Source organism: Sapajus apella, unplaced genomic scaffold, assembly GCF_009761245.1.
Source record: "Sapajus apella isolate SASKATOON/1434 unplaced genomic scaffold, GSC_monkey_1.0 scaffold130, whole genome shotgun sequence".
Lineage (NCBI taxonomy): Eukaryota > Metazoa > Chordata > Mammalia > Primates > Cebidae > Sapajus > Sapajus apella.
In genome coordinates this window covers 2286764-2300723 of record NW_022437070.1, presented here as the reverse complement: position 1 = coordinate 2300723, position 13960 = coordinate 2286764, and the positions used below count along the sequence as shown (strand labels likewise).

At 52.3% G+C, this 13960-nt stretch overlaps 1 protein-coding gene across 4 annotated transcripts in view; it reads right to left on the bottom strand.

The window, feature by feature from the left end:
• Nucleotides 1-13960, bottom strand: part of OPA3 (outer mitochondrial membrane lipid metabolism regulator OPA3) — a 57008-nt gene that overhangs the window by 21041 nt on the left and 22007 nt on the right. For 2 of the 4 annotated variants that reach the window (XM_032262623.1, XM_032262624.1), the window contains one exon: nt 8516-9359. The exons of 1 other annotated variant lie outside the window; for it this stretch is intronic. In XM_032262623.1, coding sequence (XP_032118514.1) covers nt 8962-9359 — 398 coding nt within the window. In that variant the 3' untranslated portion in view covers nt 8516-8961. Of the gene's footprint in view, nt 1-8515; nt 9360-9948; nt 10490-13960 lie in introns of those variants that run through there. One more of the 4 variants, XM_032262621.1, reaches the window with a different exon arrangement.

Sequence of the window (13960 nt, the reverse complement as noted above, 5' to 3'; positions counted from 1 at the left end):
ATGGTGAAACCCCGTCTCTACTAAAAATACAAAACATTAGCTGGACAAGGTGGTGCGTGCCTGTAATCCCAGGTACTCGGGAGGCTGAGGCAGGAGAATTGCCTGAACCCAGGAGGCGGAGGTTGCGGTGAGCCGAGATTGCGCCGTTGCACTCCAGCCTGGGTAACAAGAGCGAAACTCCGTCTCAAAAAAAAAAAAAAAGAGTATTTAATGAAACTTTCATTCCAATGGTATGTACATAAGCATATACACTACATATAATATATGATGTGGTGTTACACATGACAAAATATGTATTTTATATTCCATTTTATATTAGATCACATAATGCATGAATTATATACACTTTTAAAATACATACATAGAATTGTGAATTATTGTATAAATATGCACATGGTGGATTATATAAACTCTGCATTTTTTTTTTTTTGTTGAGAGACGGAGTCTTGCTCTCTCAGGCTGGAGCGCAGTGGTGTCATCTGGGCTCACTGCAACCTCTGCCTCCCGGGTTCAAGCAGTTCTCCTGCCTCTGCCTCCCAAGTAGCTGGGACTATTGCACATACTGCCATGCCTGGCTAATTTCTTTCGTATTTTGGTAGAAATGGGGTTTCACCATATTGCCCAGGCTGGTCTCAAACTCCTGAGCTCAGGCAATCTCCCCGCCTTGGCCTCCCAAAGTGCTAGGATTACAGGTGAGAGCCACCACACCTGGCCTCTGCTTCTTTTTTTTTTTTTTCGAGACAGGGTCTCACTTTGTTGCCCAGGCTGGGATGGTGTGGCATGATTTCAGTTCACTGCAGCCTTGACTTCTTGGGTTCAAGCGATCCCCTCCCTCAGCTCCCCAAGTAGCTGGGACTACAGTTGTGTGCCACCCTGTCTGGCTAATTTTTTTTTTTTTTTTGAGGCCAGTTCTCACTCTGGCACCCAGGCTGCAGTGCAGTGGTGCAATCTTGGCTCACTGCAACCTCTACCTCCCAGGTTCAAGTAATCTTCTGTGTCAGCCTCCCAAGTAGCTGGGATTATAGACATGCACCACCACACCCAGCTAATTTTTGTAGTCTTATTAGAGACAGGGTTTCACCATGTATTGCCCAGGCTGGTCTCAAACTCCTGACCTCAAGTGATCCTCCCACCTCAGTCTCCCAAAGTGCTGAGGTTACAGGCATGAGCCGCTGTGCCCAGCCAAAAGCTGTGCTTCTTACTGTGGCACGTGGCTGTCGACTGAGGTGCAGGCTCTGAGATCTGCGTGCAGTAGGGGTTACTGCTGAGTGCTGGGGGCATTTCCTGTGGGGAGGGAAGGAGGACTCTGACTCTGCAGAGGGGGAAGCTGAAGTCAGATGTGGTGGAGGCACAGGCCTGAGCCATCCCGTGGGGGCTCCGGAGCTGGGATGACCTCCACAGTTGTGCCAATCAAGCCTTTGCTTGCCTGACCCCCTCACACCAACTCTCCCCTCACCTACTCTATTCCAGGGGAGGATAAACTTTTTCTGTAAAGGGCCAGAGAGTACAAGGGCCTAGGATCTCCGTGCAAAATACTCAGCACTGTCACTGTACTGCAAAGGCAGCTGCAGAAAATATGTAAACGAATGAGCGCCTGGGTTCCAGTAAGTATTTACAAAGACAGGTAGCAACGCTCCCCGTGATTTGGTCCGAAGGCCTTGGTCAGCGAGCCACTCCTCTATCCTGACAGCCACAGCAATATCTCCAGGACGACGGCCACATCACAGAATCGTATCTATCTCACTGCTGATGACCTTGTGCTGAACCTACAGGAGGAAAGCTTCACCTGAGGAAGCGACGGCCTCGTCAAGGGTAAGAAATGAGCCTCTTCAGCCGGGCGAGGTGGCTCACGCCTGTAATCCTAGCACTTTGGGAGGCCGAGGTGGGTGGATCACCTGAGGTCAGGAGTTCAAGACCAGCCTGGCCATCACGATGAAACCCCATCTTAAAAAAAAAAAGAAAGAAAGAAAGAAATGAACCTCTTCACCAAGAACTCCACACCCAGAGGAAGTGGATCTGCTTTGCCAGTTTTCAAGGAGCCAGCCGGGGTCCCACACGGCCCTACCCCCTCCAGTACCATGCGATGGTCCCCCCTGCACTGGACCCCCGAACCCCCCTTGGATGAAGGAAGACTGAAGACTGAAGACCTGCCCCTTTTCTGGGGAATTACTTTCCTTCTCCCTGTGTTGGCTGGGGCTGTTGGGACAGTGTGTGATTTCTCAGTGATTTCTCACAGCCTTGTTCCCTCCCTCAAGGCTGGAAGGAGATAACCATCAACCCAGCAATTCTCAATGCATTTTTATTATTTAAAAAAAAAAAAAAAAAAAAGCTGGGCGTGGAGCGTGCCTGTAGTCCCAGCTACTCAGGAGGCTTGAGCCCAGGAGTTCTGGGCTGTTGTGCGCTGTGCTGATGGGGTGTCCGCACTAAGTTCGGCATCAATACGGTGACCTCCTGGGAGTGGGGGACCACCAGGTTGCCTAAGGAGGGGTGAACCGGCCCAGGTAGGAAACGGAGCAGGTCAAACCTCCCATGCTGATCAGTAGTGGGATCTCGCCTGTGAATAGCCACTGCACTCCAGCCTGGGCAACATAGCGAGACCCTGTCTCTTAAAAAAAAAAAAGAAAGAAGAAAGTTAAAAAAAAAAAAAGACAGCCAGCGCCTCTTGCTGTTCCAGGAACGGCCAACACCACACCTGTCCTTGGACTCTCACAGATGCAGCCCTCCATTTCCCTCCATCTGAAGCTGCCTCCTCGCTGCCCACCTGTCTAGATCAGTGGTAGGCCCAGGAACCCGGAGCTCCTCCCCGCCTCCGTTCCTCTCAACCCCCAGCGTCCCCATGCTGGGTTAGCTCTTTCATTCTTCTTTTTTTTTCTGATGGAACCTTGCTCTGTCACCAGGCTGGAGTGCAGTGGCACGATCTCGGTTCACTGCAACCTCTGCCTCCTGGATTCAAGTGATTCTCCTGCCTCAGCCTCCCGAGTAGCTAAGATTACAGGCGACCGCCACCACATCCAGCTAATTTTTGTATATTTAGTAGAGATGGGGTTTCACCATGTTGGCCAGGATGGTCTCGATCTCTTGACCTCGTGATCTGCTGGCCCCAGCCTTCCAAAATGCTGGGATTACAGGCGTGAGCCACCGTGCTTGGCCAGCTCTTTCTGTACTGCTGGTCTCTGACACTAGAATGTCAGCTCCAGAGAGGGCCTCTGTTTGTTCCCAGCTGGTTCCCAACTACTAGAATCGCGCCTGGTGCACAGCTGATACTCAGTACGCGCATCCAATGCCAGCTCCCACTCTCCCTGTCGACACCGACTTCAGCCCCATGCCATTGCCACTGGGGGACCCAAGCCCACCACTTAGCAACACAGTAACCAGCCCAGAAGCGGCTCTGTGGGCCAATAGATCAGGCTGGAGCTTACCTAAGGCCCATTTTCTCCTGGGGTGGCTCTCAGCCATCTTGCCCCGCTCCAAGCAAGGGCCTGGCCGACAGAGAAACCAACCAGGGGATGGCACGGCCTGCCAGGAGATGGGCGAGGCACAGCTCTCAGGGGGCCTCCCAGGGTTTTGGGAGCTGGGATGAATGGGTTTCTGTTGTTTACACCCGGAGTCACTCTGGAGGGGAGTCTGGATTCAGCCCAGCCCGGGCTTCCTAAACAACTATGGGGTGGGGCAGGGAACACTGGAAAGGAAATGTGTGTGAGCATTTGTATATAAGCCCTGGTGAGGGCAGGGCTGGGGCTGTCTCCGTCACCGCTGCGACCCCGGCACAGGGTGGGGCAGAGTGGGTAACTTAGTGAGTTTTTCTGTCTTTTTTTTTTTTTGTGGGCAATGCCCTACTGAGGATGCTGGGCCCATGCCCCAGTACGGCATCATCTCAGTGAGTTTCCTGAATGAAAGAATAAGTGAAGGATATTTTTCCTAAGGTTGACATAGACTTTATTTATTGAGACAGTCTTGCTCTGTTGCCCAGGCTGGAGGCTGGAGTGCAGTGGTGCAATCTTGGCTCATCATGCATCACTACGCCCAGCTAATTTTTGCATTTTTACTAGAGACAGGGTTTCACCATGTTGGCCAGGCTGGTCTCAAACTCCTCAAGTGATCTGCTGGCCTCAGCCACCTGAAGTGCTGGGATTACAGGCATGAGCCACCCAGCCTGGCCTTTTTTTTTTTTTTTTTTTTTTTTGAGACAAAGCTCCCTTCCTGTTGCCAAGGCTGGAGCGCAATGGCTCATGTCAATCTTGGCTCACTTTGACCTCCGCCTCCCGGGTTCAAGCAATTCTCCTGCCTCAGCCTCCCCAGTAGCTGGGATTACAGGCACCCACCACTATGTCACGCCAATTTTCGTTATTTTTAGTATAGAGACAGGGTTTCATATTGGTCAGGCTGGTCTTGAACACCTGACCTCAGGTGACCCACCTGCTCTGGCCCCCCAAAGTGTTGGGATTACAGGCGTAAGCCACTGTGCCCGGCCCCAAGGACTTTTTTTTTTTTTTTTTGAGACGGAGTTTCACTCTTGTTACCCAGGCTGGAGTGCAATAGCGCAATCTCGGCTCACCGCAACCTCCGCCTCCTGGGTTCAGGCAATTCTCCTGCCTCAACCTCCTGAGTAGCTGGGATTACAGGCACGCGCCACCATGCCCAGCTAATGTTTTGTATTTTTAGTAGAGACGGGGTTTCACCTTGTTGACCAGGATGGTCTCGATCTCTTGATCTCGTGATCCACCCGCCTCAGCCTCCAAAAGTGCTGGGATTACAGGCTTGAGCCACCGCGCCCGGCTGGACTTTTTAAATATGAAAAAAGAATGCGTCAAGTCGAAGACAATCAGTTTCATTTACAAATTTATTCTAACCTCTCTCCCCAAATCACAAGGTATACGGAATTTTAGCTAGAACGCACGAGCAGTGAACCATCCTCTGGCCTCTTGCATTTTGAGATGACGTTCTTACCATTTCCACACACCCTGGCCACCCCCGACACTGCAGTAGGGGGAAGCAGATGGCCCTGACGCCCACAAAGACTGGCCACCTGTCAGGGGAGGGCGGGGCTGAGCACGAAGTCTCTGAGATGTGAGAGCAGCACTCCATCCAGGTCAGGACAGCGCTGGGGTCAGGAACTGGGGCTCCTCCTGCCCATCTTCACATTCCCACCACTTTCTTTTTGTGTGTGTGTGATACTCTGTCACCCAGGCTGGAGTGCAGTGGCTTGGATCTTGGTTCATGGCAACCCTCACGGCAACCCCCGCCTCCTGGGTTCAAGCGATTCTGGTGCCTCAGCCCCCTGAATAGCTGGGATTCAGGCATGCACCACCCCCGCTAGCTAATTTTTAGATGTTTATAGAGATGGGGTTTCACCATGTTGGCCAGGCTGTTCTCGATCTCCTGACCTCATGTGATCCATCCACCTCGGTCTCTAAGAGTGCCGGGATGACAGGTGTGAGCCACCACACCTGGGCTGGGTCACAGCCCCACTCAGGACCCACTTGGTCAGTTCCCTCTGCTCCAGCTTCTCCCCCTCTTCTAGAACGAACTGAAACGCTGTTTCAGGCCAGATGAGGTGGCTAACGCCTGTAATCACAGCATTTGAAAGGCAAAGGCGGGCGGGTCACCTGAGGTCAGGAGTTCGAGATCAGTCTGGGCAATCTGGTGAAACCTGGTCTCTACTAAAATGCAAAAATTAGCTGGGCGTGGTGGCATGTGCCTGTAATCCCAGCTACTCAGGAGGCTGAGGCAGGAGAATTGCTTGAGTCTGGTAGGTGGAAGTTGCAGTGAGCTGAGATCGGGCCACTGCACTCCAGCCTGGGCAAGAGAGCTAGATTCTGTCTTCAAAAAACAAAACAAAACAGAAAAGAAATGCTGTTTCAGAACCTGTTTCTTGGCTTTCTATCTGGCAGATCTTGGTTCAGGCCATTTTTACCTCCTTAGAGGGAGGTGACGGTGGAAGTGGGGTAAATCCCGCCCTCCCACTTTCACCTGCAGCCTCCCGGGAGCCGGCCCAGGTGAATGGTCACCCCATTTACTCAATGCTAGAATCTCAGGTGTGATCCAGGGCTGCTCTGAGAGGGGATAGAGATGGCCCCCTACTGCCAGCGCCACCTCCGGGATGCCCTGGGCCTGTGGAGAGATGGCCACCCCCCAGCCTCCGATTGGTCACTGCCTCTGTCTCCTCACTCTGCCCCTGCTACTTCACCACCCTGGGCAGTCAGCCCCTCATTGGCTGTGGCACCTCTGGCAAGTCCCCTTGCTTACCCTTGGTCTTAGCTTCCCCAGCCTGTAGAGTGACTTTTGGGCCTCTCCCCAGCAGAGCCCTCCCAGCTTCCTTCCTGATTTTAATAAGCTCGGTACCCACTGTGGCGATCCACGTGACAGTTCTCAGACACATACTCAGGAAGCCTTCATCACCCTGCGGCTCCTCTAATTAGGAGACAGCTACAGTCAGAACAGCAGACTGCAGGCTAGTGGGGCCCACCCGCCTCCCGCTTCAGTGGAGCATCCTGGAAGAGAAACCCAGTGGCAGAAGGTGGTTCCTAGACTGCTCCTGTCAGCTAGAAGAAAGGCCACATGGCCTGGGGGTTGGTGGGAGTCCCAAAGTCCTTTTTTTTTTTTGAGACAGGGTTTCACTCCGTCACCCAGGCTGGAGTGTAGTGGTATGATCACGGCTGGCTGCAGCCTCAACCTCCAGGGCTCAGGTGATCCTCCTGACTCAGCCTCCCAAGTAGCTGTGACTACAGACATGCACCAATACACCTGAATCATTTTTTACTTTTATAGAGATGGGGTCTCACTATGTTGCCCAGGCTGGTCTTCAACTCCTGGGCTCACAGATCCCTCTTGCCTTGGTCTCTCAAAGTGCTGGGATTACAGGTGTGAGCCACTGCGCCTAGACGCCAGCATACTCTTGGGGTGGGGAGTAGTAGTGGGCTGAATGGCTTGAATGGTGGACCCCCAACAGACACGTCCACATACTAACCCCCAGGACCTGTGATTATGACAGCTTATTTGAAAAAAAGGTTTTTTAAAAGATGTGATTAGGTTAAGGGTCTTGAGGTGGGATCATCCTGAACTTAAGATCGACCCTAACTGCAATGGCACGTGTTCTTGTAAGAGACAAAACAGAAGAAGGAGAAGGCCATGTGAAGCTGGAGGCAGAGCCAGGGAAGGCCTGGAGTCACCAGGAGCTGGAAGAGGGAGCTGTCCCTGTCAGCACCTTGGTTTCAGACTTCGGGACTCCAGAACCACATGAATTAAATTCCTGTTGGCCTTAAGCCATCAAGTTCACGACCCAGTGGTGACCTGTTACGGCAGCCCCAGGAAATTAATCAAGGAGTTAAGGCCAACTGGTGGCCTAATCAGTGGGATGGGAATGGGACTGGGGACTGTGGAGGCAGGAAGATACCGCTATATAAAGATGGACTGGCAGATCAGTCCAGAGCTGCAAAGAAAGAAAGCAAGAACACACAGATCAGGAGATGCGGATGGAAGATGGAGGATGTGACAATTGAATCACGGACTTGGATTTGACTGGGGCCCTGAGAAATGCTACTGAGCACGGTGGGGAAGGTAAGAAAGGACCCGCCATGCAGTACAAGGTCCAGGGACTCTGAGGACAGGAAAACAGGAGGCCGAGGCTTGAAGGACAGGCTGGATTAGCCCTAATTAGGATCAAATTTTCCACCATGGAAAGGGGGTTGGAGGACATTGCCAGAAAAGCCCCTGCAGCGCCATTCCAGTGGGTTGTGCCATAGACTCAAGGATGAGGGGGTTCTGCTGGAATAGTCCGCTTGGGGCCTCAAGGAGTTACAGTGATTCCACGGATTGACTGCAGCCCAGGACCTTTTGTGGGTTCTTTTTTTTTTTTTTTTTTTTTTTTGACAGTCTCACTCTATGACCCAGGCTGGAGTACAATGGCACAATCTCAGCTCACTGCAACCTCCACCTCCCGGCTTCAAGCAATTCTTCTGCCTCAGCCTCCCAAGTAGCTGGGATTACAGGTACCCGCCACCATGCGCAGTTAATTTTCAGTTTTGTTTTGAGACAGAGTCTTGCTCTGTTGCCCAGGCTAGAGTACAATGGTGCCATCTCGGCTCACTGCAACCTCCACCTCCCAGGTTCAAGCAATTCTCCTGCCTCAGCCTCCCGAGTAGCTGGGATTACAGGCACGTGCTACCAAGCCTGGCTAGTTTTTGTAATTTTAGTAGTGATGGGGTTTCATCATGTTGGCCAGGCTGGTCTCGAACTCCTGACCTCAAGTGATCCGCTCGCCTCAGCCTCCCAAAGTGCTGGGATTATGCCCAGCCAAATTTTGTATTTTTAATACAGATGGGGTTTCACCATACTGGCCAGACGGGTCTTCAACTCTGGACCTCAAGTGATCTGCCTGCCTCCACCTCCCAAAGTGCTGGGTTTACCAGCCTCAGCCACAGCTCCCAGCCACATCTTTTTTCTCCTGAAGAGAGCAGTGATCCCCAGCTAGAGATGACGTTGAAGGTGATGGGGAGAAAAGGCCATTGCAAGACACTTCATTTCCTTACAGTGGTCTGTACCGATTGACAAAAAGAAGGGGGTGTTCCGGTGTAAGGGAGGAGTGACCCAGGAAAGGTTAACACTGATCAGGTAAACCGGGGGTGGGGGTAACAATAATATATTGGAGTCAGCTCAAGCCCAGGTTCCACTTTTTCATTTGCCAGAGTGCCCGCGATGTCCTGCTGGCTGGGGCCTTGCAGGTCGTCCTGGTTTGGAGTGGGGTAAGGGGGTGAAGGATGATGGAGGAGGTTATGTTGCAACGCTTTGCCTGCTGGTCCCAGTGGCAGGTAGACACTGCCCTCATAAGCCGGGGTAACCAAATACCAAGTTGCATCAAGATCCTGGTGGTTTCCCCTGGGCCAGCGCAGGCAGCGGTGGTGCGGGAAGAAGGCCACTGTTAGGTACATACGGCCACGCCCAAATTCAGGCTCCAGCAAGCTCCTATTTCTTGGACGCAGGCACTGCCTGGGACGCGGACTGGCCGGGGTTGCAGAGCTGGGCGCGCACCTCTTGCAGCTCCGTGCGCAGTTCCTCCAGGGCGCCCTGTGGCGGCGCCGCCTGCACCTGCGCCTGCAGCGCTTCGAGCGCCAGCGCCAGGTGACCCACCTCGTCCCGCAGCGCGTTCCAGGCAGCGCGCTGCTCCTCCTCCTTGTGGCGCTGCTGCGCCTGGTGGCGCCAGTACTCCAGCACCAGGCAGCCACCGCCCACGATGAAGATGGTGGCTTCGCCCAGCAGCTCCGCGCCGAGCTCGGCGGCCGCCTCCTCGTTCAGCGGCTTGATGACCGTGCCCCGGAAGCCCATGATGCGCATCTTGGTCCGCATCTCCACCCAGTGGTACACTGCGGGGGAAGAAAGAGTCAGGCCGCACTCTGGGTGCCCCTGCAAGCCCTACCCCTCTCACCCAGGGAATGCAGTCACCTAGCCTGGGTAACCCAGGGGTCTTTCAAAAGACCAGAAGATTCTAGCAGGTTAGCCAGGAATGAGGAAAACTGCCCAGAGGGGAGGTGCTCAGACTTGGGGGGTCACACCCCAGGAAGGATACCAGAAGCTCCCACAGGGCCAAGTTCATGGAAGATGTAAAGGTCCTGTTGCCAGATGCTTAGCTCCTTGTTCCTCCCTTAAGCCATCGCCAGCCCAGCAGTCCTGTCCTGGCACTGTTGCCCCACCCACTTCCCAGGAGAAGGACCAACCCCCCTTCTTGCGTTATTTTCTCAAAGCGCAGAGTTGGGGCTGCAGTTAAGGAGAGGGTGTGGGGGCTCCTGGCTCCAAAGAAAGGGCAGCTTAAGGCGGGAGTCGATGCTAAGTGCCTCTGAACACGTAGTGATCAACCATTTTTGCAAGTCTGATGGCTCCAGTCCTAGAATTTCACCAGCCCTGAAGGTGGAGCTAAGAGCTGGGGCTCTTCACAGGGAGGGTTGGGACACATACCTTGGAGGCAGCTCAAGAGGTGAGTGGTACTGCTGTAACAAAAACTCCTTCCTTGCCTAGCTGCTTCTTTACGAAGGAAGATTCTCAGCACTTGAGCCTTTAAAACCAATGCAGAATGGATGCTGTACCCTGACTCACTCCTGCAATAATTAATATTCATCCAAGGGCACATGAAACCATAGACGGGACCCTTGTCTAGTGCCTTTGCGGATTCATTTCCAACATCTCCTTTTACTTTTAAGGTTTGGTAATAAGTCATGAAAATGTATAACAGATGAACGTTTTAAAGGAACTGTGCACTAATAATAATTGCAAAGTTAACTCAATCCAGAAGAAAGTAATTCAGCATTTAGAACCTTATGGTCACAGGAAATTAACATGTACATTTCTGTATGTATTTTGGTTGCTGACATATAAATCATTAGATGGAATTCTGTAGGTATGCGGACTGTAAATTTAAAAGTACATGAATAAAAACAAACCATGTGAAATTTCTGACTAAAAAGAAGACCTTGTTCTTTTTTATTATTTTGAGATGGGGTCTTGCTTTGTCACGGAGGCTGGAGTGTCATGACACAATCACGGCTCACTGCAGTCTTGACCTTCCAGGCTCAAGTGATCCTCCCACCTCAGTCCCTTAAGTAGCTGGAACTAGCGGTACACCTTCAGTATCAAAATCAGGGTATCAGAATGTTGCCCGGGCTGGTCTCGAACTCCTGAGCTCAAGCGATCTGCCTGCCTTGGCCTCCCAAAGTGCTGGGATCACAGGCTTGAGCCACTATGCCTGGCCTTTTATATACATGTCTTTAAACCAGACATTGGTAGGCATCAGATCATTATTAAGTGAACTGCAATAAATATGAAGGGAAGGATCTACCAGCTGTTTGAACACGTCAATATCATAACACACCAGAACCAGAAATTATATCCTTCACAACTACTTCAGGTTATGAAGAAAAGTTTCAGTTGTCAACTTGAAAACACACTAGAGGGCACATGATTTTTTTTTTTTTTTTTTTCTGAGCCAGGATCTTGTTCTGTCCCCCAGGCTGGAGTGCAGTGGTGCAATCTTGGCTTGCTACAACCTCTGCCTCCCAGGCTCAAGTCATCCTCCCACCTCAGCCTCCCAAGTAGCGGAACTACAGGTGCATGCAACCATACCACACCTGGCTACTTTTTTGCGGGGTGGGTAGAGACGGAGTCTTGCCATATTGCGTCACATTTATTTATTTAACAGATGGGATCTCACTCTGTTGTCCGGCATGGAAGGCAGTGGGTCCATCACAGTTCGCTGCAACCTCGAACACCTAGACTCAAGCAATGCTCCCCCTCAGCCTCTGGAGCAGCTGGAACTATAGGAACTACAGGTGCCCCATCATGTCTGGCTGTTTTTCTTTTTTTTAATTTTTGTAGAGATATGGTCTTGCTATGTTGCTGATGCTGGTCTTGAACTCCGGGGCTCAAGCAATCATCCCGCCTCAGCCTCCTGAAGTACTGGGACAACAGGCGAGAGCCCTTGCGCCCAGCCACTACACGATTTTTCATCTTCAACGGCAGTAGGGTGGCAGGAAGGCTTGGGAAGCTCTGCTGGAGCTGGAGGGAAGACCTGAGCAGTGAGCCCAGAGCCCGGGCATTCACTGTCAGGTGCTACAGTTTCTCCTAGAGCTGACTGTGGCTTAGGCCCTGGGCTTGTGGGTTCCTGAGGTCCAGGCTGTGGAGACCCCTCCCACGCTGAGGTCTTAGGGTCAGGCTGACCTGGAGTTGCCCCAGGGCTCTGTCGCGTGCTGCCTGGGCAATGACAGCCTTCCCCGACCCCCTCTGTAACACAGGAAGGACAGCATCCTGACAATGACACATGGCAGCCCTGTTGGTCGGCCCAGAGCTGGGTCCGTAACTGTCACTGCCTCTTTCACATCAGGGACACCTAGCACGGTGGCCAGAGAGTGGTGAGCAGCGAGGGCTCCAGCTCCTCTGGCCTTCCTGGGTGAGGGTCCCAGCGTGCAATCGCAAGTGTCTGAGTGTAGACCAACCATGGGGATCTGGACGAGCAGGTAGGTCTGGGTGTGCCAATTGGAGTGGGCACATACCCAGGGCACAGGAAATCAAATCAAAGAGGGTGTGTGTGTGCGCACACAGGCACGTGTTCGAGGGCTTTCAGAGTGGGGGCCGACAACATTCTCCCTCGGGCCAACGGTCAGATGTGGGGTTCAGGAAACACGGTCCAGGTAGGAATGAAGAGCTATGAAGAAGGGATAGCTGTGAGGGGCCGGGACGGGATACGCTGGAGGACTCATCAGACCTGGGGGGGGATGACAGGCTCCAGATGTCTCCCAGAAACCTCACACTCAGCGTGTCCGAACCTGAACCCAGCTCCTGGCCTCACATCCACCTGTCCCCTAGCTAGAGACCAGGGCCTCATCCCAGCTGTTACCCTCCTCCCATGGCCTCTCTGCTGCATGTCGGGTCCATTCTGCATCTTGAACGTCTCTCCCAGTGGATTCCCTTCTGCTGTCCTGGTCCAGGCTCCATCCCAGCTCTGACCCACATCCCTTCCCTGACCTCGAGAACAGGAGGAATACACCCTGTCTATCCCCTTCCGAGTGCCTGTCACAATCAGGAATGGTGGCTATCTAGTTACTTGTCTGCCATCTGTCTCCCTCACTGGGCTGTAAGCCTCACAAGAGCGGGGCCCAGGGCTGTCATGGTCACTGCTGTGTCCCCAGCACCCCCAGTGCCAGGCCAGGCCTGCGCATGGTGCTCATTAGATCTAAGCCTAACGCTAAAGTGGGTCCCACCTCCAGCCTCCTTCCCATATGCTGGCCCCAGCCTCACCCTCTGCAATTGTCCTCTACGCAGCAATCAGAAGGAATTGGTTAGAAGAAAAGAACAAACCTACCATTTTCCCCCATCATCACCTCCCACTCTTCCCCCCATCCCCCGCAAATAAAAGTAACACACTGCAAGAAAACAAAGTGCTCAAACTATAAAATGTAAAGTCAAAGTCCCCTCCTCAGAGGAACCCTCAACTACTGCCCTCACCAGCCTGTTTTCCCCTAGCGCCATCTCCTGGACAGTAAGCATTCCTCACTCATTTCTGAACTCAACTGGAGGTTTGTCCAGATCTATACCATCCTTACTACTCGTAATCCAACCCCGCTATGAAAGGTGAGCGCTCTGTCCCCATGTGGCCTGCCCTTCCACCCACCCCCATTTCTACAGGGGATTTGTATGCAGTTTTTACTGTATGTTCTGTTTTTTCTTGTTTTTTTGTTTTTTTTTTTTTTTCAAGACAAAGTCTCGCCCTGTCGCCAAGGCTGGAGTGCAGAGGCACGATCTTGGCTCACTGCAACCTCTGCCTCCTGGGTTCAAGCAATCCTCCTGACTCAGCCTCCCAAGTAGCTGGGATTACAGGCGCATGCCACCATTCCCAGCTAATTTTTGTATTTTTAGTAGAGACAGGGTTTCACCATATTTCACCAGGCTGATATCAAACTCCTGACCTCAGGTGGTCTGCCTGCCTTGGCCTCCCAAAGTGCTGGGCTTACAGGCGTGAGCCTCCGCACCTGGACGGTGTTCTTTCTTTCTTAAATGTTTGGAGGAATTCACCAGTGAAGCCATGGGAACCTGTAGTTTTCCTTTTTTGTTTGAGACAGGGTCTCACTGTGTCCCCCAGGCTGGAGTGCAGGGGGGTGATCATGGCTCACTGCAGTCTTTAACTCCCAAGCTCAAGAGATTCTCCAACCTGTCTCCCAAACTTGGAATTACAAGTGTGAGCCACTGCACCAGCCTTGTACCTGCAGTTTCCTTCATGGGAAGGTGCATTCAACATCTCTAACAGATATAACTACTCAGATTTCGTTTCTTCTCATGTGAATATTGCTAAATTGTGTTTTCCAAGGAAACTGTTTTCTCTATGTTGCCAATTTTTATTTGTATTTTTTTGAGATAGAGTCTCACTCTGTCGTCCAGGCTGGAGTGCAGTGGGGTGATCCTGGCTCACTGCAACCTCCAC